The sequence below is a fragment of the Cervus canadensis genome, chromosome 21, assembly GCF_019320065.1.
Source record: "Cervus canadensis isolate Bull #8, Minnesota chromosome 21, ASM1932006v1, whole genome shotgun sequence".
Classification (NCBI taxonomy): Eukaryota; Metazoa; Chordata; class Mammalia; order Artiodactyla; family Cervidae; genus Cervus; species Cervus canadensis.
In genome coordinates, this window is record NC_057406.1 from 16,832,905 (window position 1) to 16,851,029 (window position 18,125).

An 18,125-nucleotide genomic window follows, 5' to 3' on the forward strand; every position below is an offset into this window, starting at 1 on the left:
TGTATTAATATTTTCATGAGCAAGTTTATGAAAAGAAACCCAGAAAAATTTGCAGTCAGTAAGAATGTATATTTTGAGGTTGAATAGGATGAGAGTCCCTTGGACTGCAAGGAGATCCAACCAGTCCATCCTAAAGGAGATCAGTCCTGGGTGTTCATTGCAAGGACTGATGCTGAAGCTGAAACTCCAATACTTTGGCCACCTCATGTGAAGAGTTGACTCATTGGAAAAGACCTTGATGATGGGAGGGACTGGGGGCAGGAGGAGAAGGGGACGACAGAGGATGAGATGGCAGGATGTTATCACCGACTCAATGGACATGAGTTTGAGTAAACTCCGGGAGTTGGTGATGGACAGTGAGGCATGGTGTGCTGTGATTTATGGGGTCGCAAAGAGTCGGACACAACTGAGTGACTGAACTGAACTGAAGGATGAGGATTCCTCATCTAGGGGCCTGGAAACGACAAGGCCCAAGGAAACTGCATCACAGTGGGCATAAGACTTGAGCACAGAGCTGAACTAACCTGGAGTGAAGTAGGTTTATGGGATTCAATAGTTTAGAGGACTAAGAGCCAGACAAGATTAGAAGCCCATCTGAGATTTCTGGAGCTAGAATTCTGGCCAGTTTTCCCTCAGGAGCCAATAATCAAGTCACTGGGGACAGGGAACCTCATAGCAGGAGATCTATTAATTCAGGCTAGACTGTAGACAGACTTATGGCTCACAGGAGGAAAGCTAGACATCATACCAAGTCTACAAGCCTATTATGATTTGATGTATATTGTAACAAGCCTATTATAATTTCACATATACTGGCATTGGAAACAGCACAATTATTTCTCATAATTCTTGATGGTGAAAAATTCCCAGAATTTCTTAGGTGACTTGATTGTGAAAAGAAGTTGTCCATAGATGAGTTTGAATATTAAGAAAGTTCAGAGAGTCATAGGAGAGGGAGGGGCTGGTCCTAGCCATCTTTAGAATGAGTTTTCAGTGGGACTATGCAAATCAGCTGAGTTTGATTACTTTCTACTAGACATGGGAATCTAAGACATGGCAATCTTAGCAAATACTAAGAAATGATGATAATTTAATGTATTTTAATCCTATGTATATGCTAACTGCATATAACTTTCCTATTTGGATTCTTGAGAAATAGCTAGCATGCAGTAAAAAAAGGAGAGGGAGAGAAAGAGAGCAGAGAGCAAACGAGCCACTTATAATTTAGAGATTTCCAAACGCAAAACCTCAATACAGATGAAAGATAGACTTGAGGAAAATATTTGTCCAAGTTTTTGACACATTTTATCTACTGTGCTCCTCCCATCTGGCCACCTAACCCTGCTACCCTTTCCCATTTTACCCACTGCAGACAAGAGAACAATCTTAAAGGCTACAAATGAATGGAAAGGAGACTCTGAAAGGGAAGAACATCTGTAGGAGTGGAGTGTGGGTGGGATGTGTGGTAGATTAAACCGGGAATGGATGGAGTCTAAAACTGAAAGAGATCAAACTGGTCTGGTGGGGAGTTAGGTTAAGGCTACTCTTTCTAATTAAATAATTTTTACTCAACACCTTGTTAGTTTCTGTATTAATCCCGCCAGATTATGAATTTTTAGAAAGAACAAATATTGCTTACATGTGATTGTAGATAGCCTGACACATGTTAGACACTCAAATATATTTAGCACAAAGTCTTACACACATCACGATAGTCTCCCAAGACAAATTATTATTATTTCGTTTTTACTTTATATTTGCTTTCAAATGGAAAAATAAGTGTGTGAACATTACAAGAAAATTTATGAACTAGAAGGCTGATGTGAGAGGGTGTTATTAAAAATAATAAAACCAACCATGTTCTTGTATAAAAATAGAATGGGGCAGAATATAAATATCTAATAGACACAAAGACATACAGACACAGAAATTTAGTATTTGAAGAAGGTAATATTTTATATCATTAGAGAAGACATACTGTTCAATAAATAGTGATGAAACACTTTTTGGCCTCCATTTTCCAGGTTCAGTCCATTTGCGAAAGAGACATCAACCTGAATCATAGGAGGGACCTCAGGGGCCAGGTTGTCAGGAAAGAATTCTCTCTGCACCTATGCCTGAGCCTGGGAGAGCCCTGATTTTCTGTATCTCAGCTTCTGCTTAGGGTCCTTTGTCCCAAAGGCTATCTCACTGTTATAGGTTTGGGGCTGGATTTTATCCGGGGAACCACGAGAGCGTGAGGGTTTTCATCATTGTTCATGTAGATCACATACTTATTTTTCTTCCTCTGATCAAGGTGGCCCCCTCTCTTCTCCCTGTAGCTGTGATGCATCTGCCTCCAGACCAACTCTCATTCCTCTGACTTTCATCCTTACCTGACCCCGGACCCTCTGGCTCTTCACCCATCACTCTGGACTCCTACTGGTTTGACTGGAACAGGGCACTGTGTGGCCTGAGGTATAGGAAATATCTCTGTAGGGTGAGGTATGTGGCCTCTCAGAGATCCACAAAGATCAAGTATCTTCTTGGAAAACCAGACCTGCCCTCAACCTTTGGGCTGCCCATTCCCCTCTGAAAGTCAGAGGGGATCAATGTGAACTTTACATCAAGGAGCAGCAAAGGCCAAGGAGAGCGGGTCCCTAGAGGCCCAGAAATAGAACCTCTGATTGGGAAATTAAATGGAGAGAGAGGAGAGGCTACAAAGGAGTCAAATCTGAATCCTCTGCAGAGGTCTGATATTTAAGTAGGAGGATGTTATTTGAAGGCAATATTGAGAATCTATTTTCATGTGGTTTATTTCAAATACAAGCATCTTTTTAGAGTCTGTTATATTCAGGAATTTTGGCCAATGTTGGGAATGTACATCACAATAAAACAATGCTCTTATCTTTTAAGAAGTGCAGGAGAAAAACAGGTAGACAGTTTTAAGTCCTCCAAAATGTTTATGAGATACTTGGATAATCAAAGAAAGGGAAATTGCCCTTTCAGAGGGCCATTTATTTATATGAATCAACTGCAACAAAGGCAAAATGAAACTGTGGTCAGATTTATCCTTGTCTGGTCTCTTGGTATACAGACATCCTGTGTCCTTAGGCACATGTAGCATCCTCCACACCACACCTGGACCCTCAGGGCTGCTCAGAGAACCCCACAGTTGCCTTTGTCATCTCCCATTGCCCTTCCATCCCTCCTAGCTATGATAACTCTCTTTCAGCTTCTTCAAAAATTATATATGGCCCCTTACTTCTATTCCTAGCAAATAAACCCCCAAGTGCAATTATTTTATATCACCGAAATCATCAGGTGTAAACTATATAATCTCTTACTATAAAACACAGAATCAATATTTCATTGCCTCCACCTTTGATGTGTCAGTGCATGGCTAAGTGTTCTTTTAAAGTTTTGGCTTATACAGATGTTTTAAAAGAAAACATGGACAAAGAATCTTTTCTAATAACAATGGAAGGAGAAGCTATGACTCAGAGCATTTCATGCACAGTTCTCTGGTCCTACCAGCAAAATGGCTATGAATATTTACATTTAAATTTGCAATGAGACTTGAAATTTGGCATAAATCCATAAATTGCTTTCTGATTTGTTTAATGATATCCCCTGTACCTCCACTCCTACTGACCTAGTGCAAAATAGCATGTCATAGGGTAACTACCGAAACAACTCCACCCAGAGAGGTGCACCCTCACTGTTATCCCTCCCTCCTATGGGTTCACTGTGCAAACGGGTGTGTGTGTGGTGATTTGCAAGTATTTCACTCTTCAAAAATTATATAAAAAATTATGAAGATCAAGCTGTGGTACATATACACCATGGAATATTACTCAGCCATTAAAAAGAATTCATTTGAACCAGTCCTAATGAGATGGATGAAGCTGGAGCCCATTATACAGAGTGAAGTAAGCCAGAAAGATAAAGAAATTACATACTAACACATATATATGGAGAAAGATAACGATAACCCATATGCAAAACAGAAAAAGAGACACAGAAATACAGAACAGATTTGAACTTTGTGGAGAAGTGGTAGACAGCATTATACTATCTATGGTGAAACAGATCACCAGCCCAGGTGGGATGCATGAGACAAGTGCTCCGGCCTGGTGCACTGGGAAGACCCAGAGGAATCGGGTGGAGAGGGAGGTGGGAGGGGGGATCGGGATTGGGAATAAAGACCTGCCCTCTGTAGTTGAAATAAAAAGAAAAAAAAAAATTATGAAGATCAGTTATAATTGGAAATAATAGATTGAACTCTGTCAGGTAAGATCACTGGAGAAGAAATATCAGAAACTGACAAGAGGAAAGTAGTTGAAGCCCATCACTCAGAGATAAATGTGCCCTCAGGGAGGATGGGTAGATGTCTTAGACCTCTCTAACTCGGTCATCTTCTATTGCCAGGTGATCAGACACCAACTTCCTTGGAACTTTGTACTTTCTCAGCCCATGCACAATGCACTGACCGTACCTGAGCAGACGACCCCAGCATCCTCTGCATGCTCACAGTCGTGCCGCCCCCAGCCCCGGGAAGGGCACCTCCACACGTGGGACTCCTTTCCTCCGCAGTTCAGATCATCCAGCCAGATGGGCCCTGATCCCTGACCTAATTTAGCAAACTTCAAGGCATCGAGGGCTTCTCCACAGCCCAGCTGCCTGCACACCACGCGGGCATCGTCCAGGTCCCAGCCGTCATCACAGATGGTGCCCCAGGAGCCCTGGTCAAGGATCTCCACTCTCCCGGAGCAGGAACCGCCGCCGTCCAGCAGGCGGAGCTGTTTGCTGCCTAAGGAGAGAGAAATGAGACAATGCGGGATTGACCAGGGCGTGGGGCCCTGGGATGGGGTGGTGGGGCTAAGAATCTTCCGGTCCTGAGTCTCCTCTGAGGCTACAGAGCCTGCTGGTTGAGACACGGAGTTTTTGCATTTGGGCAAGCTCCTGGGTCTGGTTTCTTATAGCAGCAATGAGAGTAATAAGGTTGAAAATGGAAAAAATAGGAAATATTACTCTACTGAGTATTGTGAGACAGATGATGTCACCCAAGTCCTGTCGGTATTAACCTTCTGATTTGTGGAGTTCTGCATTGTTGTTTTTGAGTCACCAAGTCGTGTCCAACTCTCTTGCAACTGTATGGACAGTAGTCTGCCAGGCTTCTCTGTCCGTGGAATTTCCCAGGCAAGAATACTGGAGTAAGTTGCCATTTCCTTCTCCAGGGGATCTTCCCAACCCATGGATCAACCAGGCATCTCCCGCACGGGCAGGTAGATTCTTTAACACTGAGCCACCAAGGAAGCAAGAAAAAGGTTTGTCTAGTCAAAGTTATGGTTTTTCCAGTAGTCATGTATGGATGTGAGAGTTGGACTATAAAGAAAGCTGAGCACCGAAGAATTGATGCTTTTGAACTGTGGTGTTGGAGAAGACTCTTGAGCGTCCCTTGGACTGCAAGGAGATCCAGTCAATCCTAAAGGAAATCAGTTCTGAATATTCATTGGAAAGACTGATGCTGAAGCTGAAACTCCAATATTTTGACCACCTGATGGGAAGAACTGACTCATTGGAAAAGACCTTGATGCTGGGAAAGATCGAAAGCAGGAGGAGAAAGAGATGACAGAGGATGAGATGGTTGGATGGTATCACCCACTCAATGGACATGAGTTTGAGCAAGCTCCAGGAGTTGGTGATGGACAGGGAAGCCTGGCGTGCTGCAGTCCATGGGATCACAAAGAGTCAGACATGACTGAGTAAATGAACTGACTAATAAATAAGAAAAATTTAAACATTCTAGAGAAAAATAAAAATGGTAATGAAAGCTATCATAAAGTCTTCTAAAATAACTTTAAATATTTACTTCTTTATCACTCCCTGCATCTAATAACAAATATAAAAACAGACATACAGACATCTACAAATGTGTACACACACACACACACACACACACACACACACACACACACAAACCTACCTGAATTAAAGTTTCACTAGAGGAAGGACTTTGCATATCTTATTTACCCTGTGTTTCTATTAGGACAGTGCCTACATATTGTATGCACTCATTCAACAAGATTCAACAAGTATGTATATGGAGAACCTTTTCTAAATACCGTGATAGTTGCTAAATAAGTATTTATTGAATGAATGTGTAGATGAATAAAATTCAGTGAAATAGTCCTTTAGCTTCATGCTAATCAGTGGATATTAATAGTAAAGCAAATATAAGTTAAAGGTAATGGTTTGTAATAATAAATAGTGCATATTAAAAATAATTTACCACACAGCATTGCTACTAGGTAAGTATTGTTGGGTTTCCCCAGTGGCTCAGTGGTAAGGAATCTGCTAGAAATGCAGGTGATGCAGGTTTGACCCCTGGGTCAGGAAGATCCCCTGGAGAAGGAAATAGCAACCCACTCCAGTAGTCTTGCCTGGGAAATCCCATGGATAGAAGAGCCTGGCAGGCTACTCCATGGGGTGGAAAAGAGGTGAACACAACTTAGTGACTAAACAACAACATACTTCCAGCACTAAAGTTAATGTCATGAGGATGTAATGTACAGTATGAGGAGTACAGTTAATGTGGGCATGTGTGGGTGCTCAGTCTTGTCCATCTGTGTCTGACCCATGGACTGTAGCTTGAGAGGCTTCTCTATCCATGGGATTTCCCAGGCAAGAATACTGGAGTGAGTTGCCATTTCCTTCTCCAGGAGATCTTCACAACCCAGGGAGGGAACCCACATCTCTTATGTCTCCTGCATTGGAAAGGGAATTATTTACCATTAATGTCACCTGGGTTAATACTGTATCTTATATGAGAAAGTTGGTAACAAAGTACACCTTACAAGTTCTCATCACAAGAAAAAAAATAAGGGCTTCCCTAGTGGTCCAGTGGTTAAGAATCCACCTTGAATGCAGGGGACACTGGTTCTATCTCTGGCCCAGGAAGATCCCACGTACCGCAGGGCAACTAAGACTGTGGGCCACAATTACTAGGCCTGTGCTCTGGAGCCCTCGGACCAGAACTACTGAGCTTGTGTGCAGCCACTCCTGAAGCCCTTGCACCCTGGAGCCAGTGCTCCACCACAAGAGAAGCCTGCAGAGCACAATGAGGGACCAGACCCTGCTCAACGCAACTAGAGAAAGACTGTGCACAGCATGGAAGATGCAGCACAGCCAAAAATAAACATTGAAAAGCTGGTAGCTATACTATCCTTAGGATAGTCAACATTTTCCAATACATACAAATACATAAGCATTATCTTGTACATCTGCAAATAATACTAACACTAATACTGTTATGTGAACTATATATCAAATGCAAATTTTTAAAAAATAATTTTGGAACATGTGGATTAAGTCAGTTCCATCTTAACTTCTGAGTTAAATTCACCCATTCCAGTTCATTTTATTTCACTGATTCCTAAAATGTTGATGTTCACTCTTGCCATCTCCTGTTTGACCATTTCCAATTTGCCTTGATTTGTGGACCTAACATTCCAGGTTCCCATGCAATATTGCTCTTTAGAGCATTGGACTTTACTTCCATCCCCCATCACATTCACAACTGGGTGTTGTTTTCCTTTGGCTCTGTCTTTTCATTCTTTCTGGAGTTATTTCTCCATGCTACTCCAGTAGCATATTGGGCACCTAACAACCTGGGGAGTTCATCTTTTGGTGTCATACCTTTTTGCCTTTTCATACTGTTCGTGGGGTTCTCAAGGAAAGAATACTGATGTGGTTTTCCATTCCCTTCTCCACTGGACCACATTTTGTCAGAACTCTCCACTGTGACCTGTCCATCTTGGGTGGCCCTACACAGCATAGCTCATAGTTTCATAGAGCTAAACAAGGCTCTGGTTCATGTGATCAGTTTGGTTAGTTTTCTTTGATTGTGGTTTTCATCCTGTCTGCCCTCTGATGGATAGGGATAAGAGGTTAGTGGAAGTTTCCTGATGGGAGAGACTGACTGAGGGGGAAACTGGGTCTTGTTCTGATGGGCAGGGCTATGTTCAGTAAATCTTTCATCCAATTTTCTGTTGATGGGTGAGGCTGTGTTCCCTCCCTGTTGCTTGACCTGAGGCCAAACCATGGTGGAGGTAATGAAGATAGCGGTGACCTCCTTCAAAAGGTCCCGTGCACCCACTGCTGCACTCAGTGCCTCTGACCTTGAAGCAGGCCACCGCTGACCCACATCTCTGCCCGAGACTCCTGGACCCTCATGGGCATGTCTGAGTCAGTCTCCTCTGGGGTCACTGCTCCTATCTCCTGGGTCCTGGTGCACACAGGATTTGTTTGTGCCCTCCAAGAGTCTGTTTCCCCAGCCCTGTGTATTTTCCGGTGGTTCTATGGTGGGGTTAATGGCAACCTCCTCCAAGAGGGCTTATGCCATACCCAGGTCTGCTGCACCCAGAGCCCCCGCAGAAGGGCACTGCTGACCTGCACTGCCACAGGAGACACTCAGACACAGTTCTGGCTCAGTCTCACTAGGGAAAACCACTAGACAATTCAGGTATGACCTAAATCAAATCCCTTATGATTATACAGTAGAACTGACAAATAGATTCAACAGATTAGATCTGATAGAGTGCCTGATGAACTATGGATGGAGGTTTGTGACACTGTACAGGAGGCAATGATTGACATCATCCCCAAGAAAAAGAAATGCAGAAAAGCAAAATGGCTGTCTGAGGAGGCCTTACAAATAGCTGTGAAAAGAAGGGAGGCTAAAAGCAAAGGAGAAAAGGAAAAATATTCCCATTTGAATGCAGAGTTCCAAAGAGTAGCAAGGAGAGATAAGAAAGCCTACCTTAGTGATCAATGCAAAGAAATAGAGGAAACAATAGAATGGGAAAGACTAGAGATCTCTTCAAGAAAATTAGAGATACTAAGGGAACATTTTACCCAAAGATGGACTCAATAAAGGACAGAAATGGTAGGGACCTAACAGAAGCAGAAGATATTAAGAAGAGGTGGCAAGAATACACAGAAGAACTGTACAAAAAAGATCTTTATGACCCAGATAATCATGATTGTGTGATCACTCACCTAGAGCCAGACATCCTGGAATGTGAAGTCAAGTGGGCCTTAGGAAACATCACTATGAACAAAGCTAGTGGAGGTGATAGAATTCCAGTTGCGCTATTTCAAATCCTGAAGAGTGATGCTGTGAAAGTACTGCACTCAATATGCCAGCAAATTTGGAAAACTCAGCAGTGGCCACAGGACTGGAAAATGTTAGTTTTTGTTTCAATCCCAAAGAAAGGCAATGCCAAAGATTGCTCAAACTACAACACAATTGCACTCATCTCAGACACTAGTAAGGTAATGCTTAAAATTCTCCAAGCCAGGCTTCAGCAATATGTGAACTGTGAACTTCCAGATGTTCAAGCTGGATTTAGAAAAGGCAGAGGAACCAAAGATCAAATTGCCAACAGCCGCTGGATCATCAAAAAAGCAAGAGAGTTCCAGAAAAACATCGATTTCTGCTTTATTGACTATACCAAAGCCTTTGACTGTGTGCATCACAATAAACTGTGGAAAATTCTGAAGGAGATGGGAATACCAGATCATCTGACCTGCCTCTTGAGAAACCTGTATGCAGGTCAGGAAGCAACAGTTAGAACTGGACATGGAACAACAGACTGGTTCCAAGGAAGAAAAGGAGTACGTCAAGGCTGTATATCATCACCCTGCTTATTTAACTTATATGCAGAGTACATCATGAGAAACGCTGGGCTGGAAGAATCACAAGCTGGAATCAAGATTGCCGGGGGAAATGAAAAAATATATATATATATTTTTAAAAAAAAGATTGTCGGGGGAAATAACAATAACCTCAGATATGCAAATGGCACCACCCTTATGGCATAAAGTGAAGAACTAAAGAGCCTCTTGAGGAAAGTGAAAGAGGAGAGTGAAATGGTTGGCTTAAAGCTCAACATTCAGAAAACAAAGATCATGGCATCTGGCCCCAACACTTCATGGCAAATAGATGGAGAGACAGTGGAAACAGTGGCTGACTTTATTTTTCTGGGCTCCAAAATCACTGCAGATGGTGATTTCAGCCATGAAATTAAAAGACACTTATTCCTTGGAAGGAAAGTTGTGACCAACCTAGACAGCATATTAAAAAGCAGAGACATTACTTTGTCAACAAAAAAGGTCCATCTAGTCAAGGCTATGGTTTTTCCAATAGTCATGTATGGATGTGAGAGATGGACTATAAAGAAGACTGAGCTCTGAAGAATTGATGCTTTTGAACTGTGATGTAGGAGAAGACTCTTGAGAGTCCCTTTGACTGCAAGAAGATCCAACCAGTCCATCCTAAAGGAGATCAGTCCTTGGTGTTCATTGGAAGGACTGATGCTGAAGCTAAAACTCCAATTCTTTGGCCACCTGATGCAAAGAGCTGACTCATTTGAAAAGACCCTGATGCTGAAAGAATGAGGGCAGGAAGAGAAGGGGAAAACAGAGGATGGGATGGTTGGATGGCATCACAGACTCAATGGACATGGGTTTGGGTGGACCTGGGAGTTGGTGATGGACAGGGAGGCCTGGTGTACTGTGGTTCATATGGTCGCAAAGAGTTGGACACAACTGAGTGACTGAACTGACTGACTGTTAGGTCCATACCATTTCTGTCTTTTATTGCATTCATCTTTGCATAAAATATTCCCTTAGTGTCTCTAATTTTCTTGAAGAGATCTCTAGTCTTTCCCATTCTATTGTTTTCCTCTATTTCTTTGCATTGATCACTGAGGTAGGCTTTCTTATCTCTCCTTGCTATTTTTTGGAACTCTGCTTTCAAATGGGTATAATTTTCCTTTTCTCCTTTGCTTTTTGGTTCTCTTCTTTTCACAGTGATTTGTAAGGCCTCCTCAGACAGTCATTTTGCTTTTCTGCATGTCTTTTTCTTGGGGATGATGTTGATCATTGCCTCCTGTACAATGTCACAAACCTCCCTCCATAGTTCATCAGGCACTCTATTAGATGTAATCTAATCTAATTAGATGTAATACTGTTGAATCTATTTGTCAGTTCTACTGTATAATCATATGGGATTTGATTGAGGTCATACCTGAATCACCTCCACTAGCTTTGTTCATAGTGATGTTTCCTAAGGCCCACTTGACTTCACATTCCAGGATGTCTGGCTCTAGGTGAGTGATCACACAATCATGATTATCTGGGTCATAAAGATCTTTTTTGTACAGTTCTTCTGTGTATTCTTGCCACCTCTTCTTAATATCTTCTGCTTCTGTTAGGTCCCTACCATTTCTGTCCTTTATTGAGTCCATCTTTGGGTAAAATGTTCCCTTAGTATCTCTAATTTTCTTGAAGAGATCTCTAGTCTTTCCCATTCTATTGTTTCCTCTATTTCTTTGCATTGATCACTGAGGAAGGCTTTCTTATCTCTCCTTGCTATTCTTTGGAACTCTGCATTCAAATGGGAATATTTTTCCTTTTCTCCCTTGCTTTTAGCTTCCCTTCTTTTCACAGCTATTTGTAAGGCCTCCTCAGACAGCCATTTTGCTTTTTTGCATTTCTTTTTCTAGGCGATGGTCTTGATTCCTGTCTCCTGTACAATGTCATGAACCTCCATCAATAGTTCATCAGGTACTGTGTATATCAGACCTAGTGCCTTAAATCTATTTCTTACTTCCACTGTATAGTCATAAGGGATTTGATTTAGGTCATACCTAAATGGTCTAGTGGTTTTCTCCATTTTCTTCAATTTCAGTCTGAATTTGGCAATAAGGAGTTCATGATCTGAGCCACAGTAAGCTCACAGTCTTGTTTTTGCTGAATGTATAGAGCTTGTCCAAAGGAGAAGCCAAAGAAGCCAAAGAGCTTCTCTTTGGCTGCAAGGAATATAATCAATCTGATTTCAATGTTGACCATCTGCCAAGAGAACACACTGGACCTAACAGAAGCAGAAGATATTAAGAAGAGGTGGCAAGAATACACAGAAGAACTATATGGAAAAGAATTTCAGAACCCAGAAAACCATGATGGTGTGATCACTCACCTAGAACCCGACATCCTGGAATGCGAAGTGGGCCTTAGGAAGCATCACTATGAACAAAGCTAGTGGAGGTGATGAAATTCCACTTGAGCTATTTCAAGTCCTAAAAATAATGCTGTTAAAGTCCTTCACTCAATATGCCAGCTAGTTTGGAAAACTCAGCAGTGGCCACAGGACTGAAAAAAGTCAGTCATCATTCCAATCCCAAAGAAAGGCAATGCCAAAGAATGTTCAAACTACCACACAGTTGCACTCATCTCATACCCTAGCAAAGTAATGCACAAAATTCTTCAATCCAGGCTTAAACAGTAGGTGAATGTGAACTTCCAGATGTTCAAGCTGGATTTAGGAAAGGCAGAGGAACCAGATATCAAATTGCAAACATCTGCTGGATCATCAAAAAAGCAAGAGAGTTCCAGAAAAATATCTACTTTTGCTTTATTGACTATGCCAAAGCCTTTGACTGTGTGTATCACAACAAATTGTGGAAAATTCTTAAAGAGATGGGAATACCAGACCACCTGACCTGCCTCCTGAGAAATCTGTATGCAGGTGAAGAAGCAACAGTCAGAACTGGACATGGAACAACAGACTGGTTCCAAATTGGGAAAGGAGTACATCAAGGCTGTATATTGTCACTCTGCTTATTTAACTTATATGCAGAGTACATCATGTGAAATGCCAGGCTGAAAGAAGCACAAGCTGGAATCAAGATTGCTGGGAGAAATATCAATAACCTCAGACACAGATGACACCACCCTTATGGCAGAAAGCAAAGAAGAACTAAAGAGCCTCTTGATGAAACTGAAAGAAGAGAGTGAAAAAGTTGACTTAAAACTCAGCATTCAGAAAACTAAGGTCATGGCATCTGGTCCCATCACTTCATGACAAATAGATGGGGAAACAATGGAAACAGTGACTGTCTTTATTCTTGGGGGCTCCAAATCACTGCAGATGGTGACTGCAGCCATGAAATTAAAAGATGCTTGCTCCTTGGAAGAAAAGCTATGACCAGCCTAAACAGCATATTAAAAATCAGAGACATTCCTTTACCAACAAAAGTCCATCTAGTCAAAGCTATGAATATCCCAGTATTCATGTATGGGTGTGAGAGTTGGAATGTAAAGAAAGCTGAGTGCTGAAGAATTGATGCTTTTGAACTGTGGTGTTGGAGAAAACTCTTGAGAATCCCTTGAACAGCAAGGAGATCCAACAGGTCCATTCTAAAGGAAATGAGTCCTGAATATTCATTAGAAGGACTGATGCTGAAACTAAAACTCAAATACTTTGGCTACCTGATGTGAAAAGCTGACTCATTTGAAAAGACCCTGATGCTGAGAAAGATTGAAGGCTGAAAGAGAAGGGGACGACAGAGGATGAGATGGTTGGATGGCATCACTGACGCAATGGATATGAGTTTGAGTTGGCTCTGGGAGTTTGTGATGGATAGGGAAGCCTGGCATCCTGCAGTCCATGGAGTCGCAAGGAGTCCAACACCACTGAGTGACTTAACTGAACTGGTCTTAACTTCATTTTGTGGACCCATGTTAAATTCATGACTTAAATATGAAAATATAAAATCTTACTATTAACATTCTGTGGGTTTAAGACAGACACAGAAACAGACAGTAATTCACCTGCACATGAGATGTAGGCTTCCTCCTTTGGAGAGCATGAACTGTAATTCCAAGGGTCAGAAGGACACTGCCAGAGAGAGGTATCCGTGTTCTGACACCGGATTCCATCTACCCACCGGGGTCTAAAACCTTCTCTAAGAGCAACAGAAGTGTTGAGACTTCCACTGTCCCCACAGCCAAGCTGTCTGCAGATCACGGACACAGTGATGTCTTCCATGGGGCTTCGGCAGACACTGCCCCAGGTTCCGTTGTAGAAAACTTCCAGCCACCCAGCACACTGTTGGTCCTCGCTCACCATCCTGAGGGCCAGGAACTCTAAGATTGAAAGGGAGGAATCAGGACTGTGAGAACTTCACTCTTTGTTCAGGGTTATCCTCTCTCCCAGAAATAGTGGTCATTCCACCCCAAACCAGCTGAGGAGATACCCATTAAGTGATAAGACTGAAAGTTGTCTCCCTTTTACCTGACTTTGTCCATTTGTGTCTATATTTTTAGACATTTCTACCACCATGATGTAGTGAATATGAACAGAGAGGAAGAGCAACCTGGGCACCTGTAGGGAAGGGAGCTGAATTCTGCTTCCTGACAAAACCTCTAACAGTGTGAAAGGGATGTGATATAATATTGGGGAGGTGGCAGAATAACGAACCCTCAGATGTCTCATCCAAATCCCTGGAACCATGAATATGTTACCTTACCTGGCAAAAGGGATTTCACAGATGTGATTAAGGTTAAGAATCTTGGGATGGTGATATTAAGTTGGAATATTGTGGATTAACTATGTGAACCCAGTCTAATCACATCTTATTGGATTGGTCAGAAAGTTCCTTTGGTTTTTAAGTCAAAACAAAAGACATTTTTCATGTTCACCAAGAACTTTATTGAACAGCATATTCATCATTTTGTTCCACTACCTTCTGCCGTTTTCAGGCAACTTCATAATTCCCTTTTCCCAAAACTTTTACTTTCTAAGCAAAGAACTATTCCAAGCGTGTTTTATAGTCTTCCAGGGAATTTAAATTTTTTCCATTATGAGAATTTTGTAAAGATCCAAATGAATGGAAAGCTAAAACTGCATTGTCTGGTAAACACAGCTGATGAATCAGAACTAGCCAAACTGTGGCAGTTTTTGACTGGTCTACAAAGATGTACATGGTCTTGCATTATCCTGATGGAAGATTATGCATTTTCTCTGGATCAATTCTGAATGCTTCATTAAGTGCAGCTTTCAGTTGGTCTAATGGGGAACAGTACTTGTTGGAATTATCATTTGGTTTTATGGAAGGTACTCCCTTAATAGAGGACTCCTTTCCAATACCACCACATACACAAGATCACCTTTCTTTGGAAGAAGACTGGCCTTTGGTTGGTTGGTGATGGTTCATTTTCCTTGCCCCACAGTCTCTTTCATTCCACATTATTGTGCAGTATCCACTTTTTATCACCCATCACGATTTGTTTTAAAAGCAAAACGTTTTCATTACGTTTAAGTAGAGAATCTCATATAGAAATACTGCCATGGTTTTTTTCACTTATGTGAAACCCAAACATCAAAGCAATTAATATAATCAAGCTGGTACAGATGACTTTCAGTGCTGGATTTGGACATTTTGAGTATGTTGGCTATCTCCTGCATGGTTTAACGTTGATCGTCTTCAAGTAATATCTCAATTAGATTGCTATCAACTTCAACTGGTCTACCCTACTGTGCAGTACCGTCCAGTGAGAAATCTCCAACACAAAACTTAATAAATCACTTTTGATGAATGTGATCAGTCACCACACTTCCATACACTCTACAAATTTGTTTTGCATCTCAGTTGTGTTTCTAACCTTTCCTGAAATAATAAAGCATGATATGCTGAAAATGTTGCTTTTTTCCTTCCATTTTCAATATTAAAATAGCTACACAAAAATTCACCAATTTTTTTTTTTTAAGATGCATGTTGATATGAAAGCTGCCACAAAACAATCCAACAAAATGAAGTGAAAGACAACTAAGTGTTACTAGATCATCTTACAGGAAAAAAATGGAGGGAGCTTTTGGCCAAACCAATAGAAGCACTCTTTCTTGGCTCTGGCTCCAGGGAGGTGTGACTCTGGATAATGGTTAGAGACCTGCAGCATTGCTGGTCTGATGATGGATGAAGAAGGGCTATGAGCCAAGGAATGCAATCGTTTGAAAAGAAACTTGATATAAAAAACGGGATTCTTCACCAAAGCCTCAGAAGTGATGTGGCCCTGCTGAAATCTTAATCCCAACAAGGAGATCCTGTTGAACATCGACCCTACAGAACTCCAAGGCAATAAATATATGTTGTTTTCAACCACTATGAGGTAATTTGCTACAGAAACTAGTACCATGGACTTAAGATTTTCGTCCCACACGTAAGGCAAGGTGAATCCTCCTTTCAACTGGAAATTCTAAGAAACGGCTCTGCCAGGAAACTCTGCTGAGAAGAAAGGACTAGAAGGTCCGCTGCTACAGGAAGAAGTGAAAGCACCTAGTCTTCACGTCTGCTGGAAAGACCGGATCCATGGGAGGAAGCTTCCATCTCTGGTCCTTTCGGCATCTCTCCCTCAGAGCTCAGACCCCCGTCCTCCAGGGCCCCACCCCTCCCCCAGCCTGTGGACAGTGTGCAGCGCGCACCTGAGCAGATGACCCCCGCGTCCTGCTTGTGTCTGCAGTCGTGCTGCCCCCAGCCCCGGGAAGGGCACCTCCACACGTGAGACTCATTTCCTGTGCAGTTCAAGTCGTTCAGCCAGATGGGCCCTGATCCCGCCCCGAAGTGAGCAGACCGCGTGGCATTGAGGGCTTCTCCACAGCCCAGCTGCCTGCACACCACGTGGGCATCTTCCAGGTCCCAGCTGTCATCACAGATGGTGCCCCAGGAGCCTTGGTCAAAGATCTCCACTCTCCCGGCGCAGGGACCGCCCCCGTCCACCAGGCGGAGCTGTCTGCTGTCTGAGGAGAGAGAAATGGGACAGTGGGGTGTTAATGGCGGCGGGGGCGGGGAAAATGTTCTTCTCTCCTGTGGGACCCTCACCTGAGCAGTAGGGGGCGCTCTCGTCTGAGGCTACAGAGCCTGCTGGTTCAGACACGGAGCTGTTGCACCTCGGCAGCACCTGGGTCTGGTTTCCTGTAGAAACAGCAATGATCAGAGGATTGGTGGATTGAAGAACAGGAAATTGAATTAAGCTAAATAACGACCTAGTGATAAAGTCTGATATAAACAATGTAACAGTAAGTTTATCATAATCTTAGGGCTCACCATCTCTAGGGAGAGTTGTACTTCTGACAGCACCACAATTGGTTTTAGCCAACCATTGCACTAAGAATAAGTTAAATAAGCTCTTTTGTCTCTAAATCTATCCATAAACAGGAAAAACAAAATAAAATCTTTCCCAAAGGGATCCTACCACTTTTTCATCTACAATGTCTATTCCTAAAAACAATACACATATAAAAGAAATCGCGTGGAAAACCAGGAGGAGAAAGACATTGGAAAGAATTTCCCGAGTTATTCAGCTACTAGAGTTTTCTGATGGAGAATTTAAATAGCCCTGGTCGACGGCCTCGTTGAGTTAATTGACAAAAGAAATTGACAAAATAACAACAGATAAAAATTCTAGAGCTAAAAAAAAAAAAATCTAGAGCTGAAAAACTTAACAGCCATTATTAAGAAATAAAGGATGAGAGTTTCAACACATGAGCTTGGCATAAGGTAGAAACAGCAAACAGAAGATCAGAGGACAAATAGTCTTCGATTTAGAGATACAGGTCACGTAATCAGTGTCCTGGTTGCTGTTGCTGTTGCTCAATCATGTCTGACACTTTTTGAGGATCATATGGACTGTAGTCCACCAGGCTCCTCTGTCCATAGGATTTCTCAGGCAAGAATATTGGAGTGGGTTTCCATTTCTTTCTCCAGGGAATCTTCAAGAACCAGGGGTGGAACTTGTGTTTCCTGACTTGGAGGGTGGGTTCTTTACCACTGAGCCACCAGGGAAGCGTGTCCTGTTTATATTTCTATATAATAAATTTTCCTATAAAATTTAGCCACTTAAGCAAAAAAAAAATACTTCATTTTGCTTAAGACTTGCTGGGTAAGTAATTTGGGAAAGATCCCACTTGGCAGTTCTGTCTTAGAGTCTTTCATGTGGTTGCACTTAGATGTCATCTTGGGCTGAAGTCATCTGATGACTTGACTGAAGTGTGGTTACATAAGGAAATCCCTTGAAGCATTTTAGGGATAAAGAGACATCATGTTTGCAACTTAATTCAGAAATATTTTACATATTCATGGAGAAATGTGGTTGGAGGGGGACAGAGAACGAAAGACAGAAACAGAGATAGATAGAGATGTCAATTGGGGGGAGAGATTAAAGCAGAATACTAACATTGGGAAATCCAGCTAAAGGTCTTCTGGAGTCTTATATTATTCTTACACCTTTTCTGTAAGTCT

The 18,125-nt window shown here is 42.1% G+C and overlaps 1 protein-coding gene across 1 annotated transcript in view; it reads right to left on the reverse strand.

Annotated features, from left to right (window-relative positions):
- LOC122423127 overlaps positions 1 to 18,125 on the reverse strand; it is a 308,231-nt gene that overhangs the window by 92,814 nt on the left and 197,292 nt on the right. Inside the window, 3 exon segments of the mRNA XM_043439907.1 lie at positions 4,478 to 4,792; positions 13,660 to 13,974; positions 16,310 to 16,624. Of these exon segments, the coding sequence (XP_043295842.1) occupies positions 4,478 to 4,792; positions 13,660 to 13,974; positions 16,310 to 16,624 (945 nt within the window).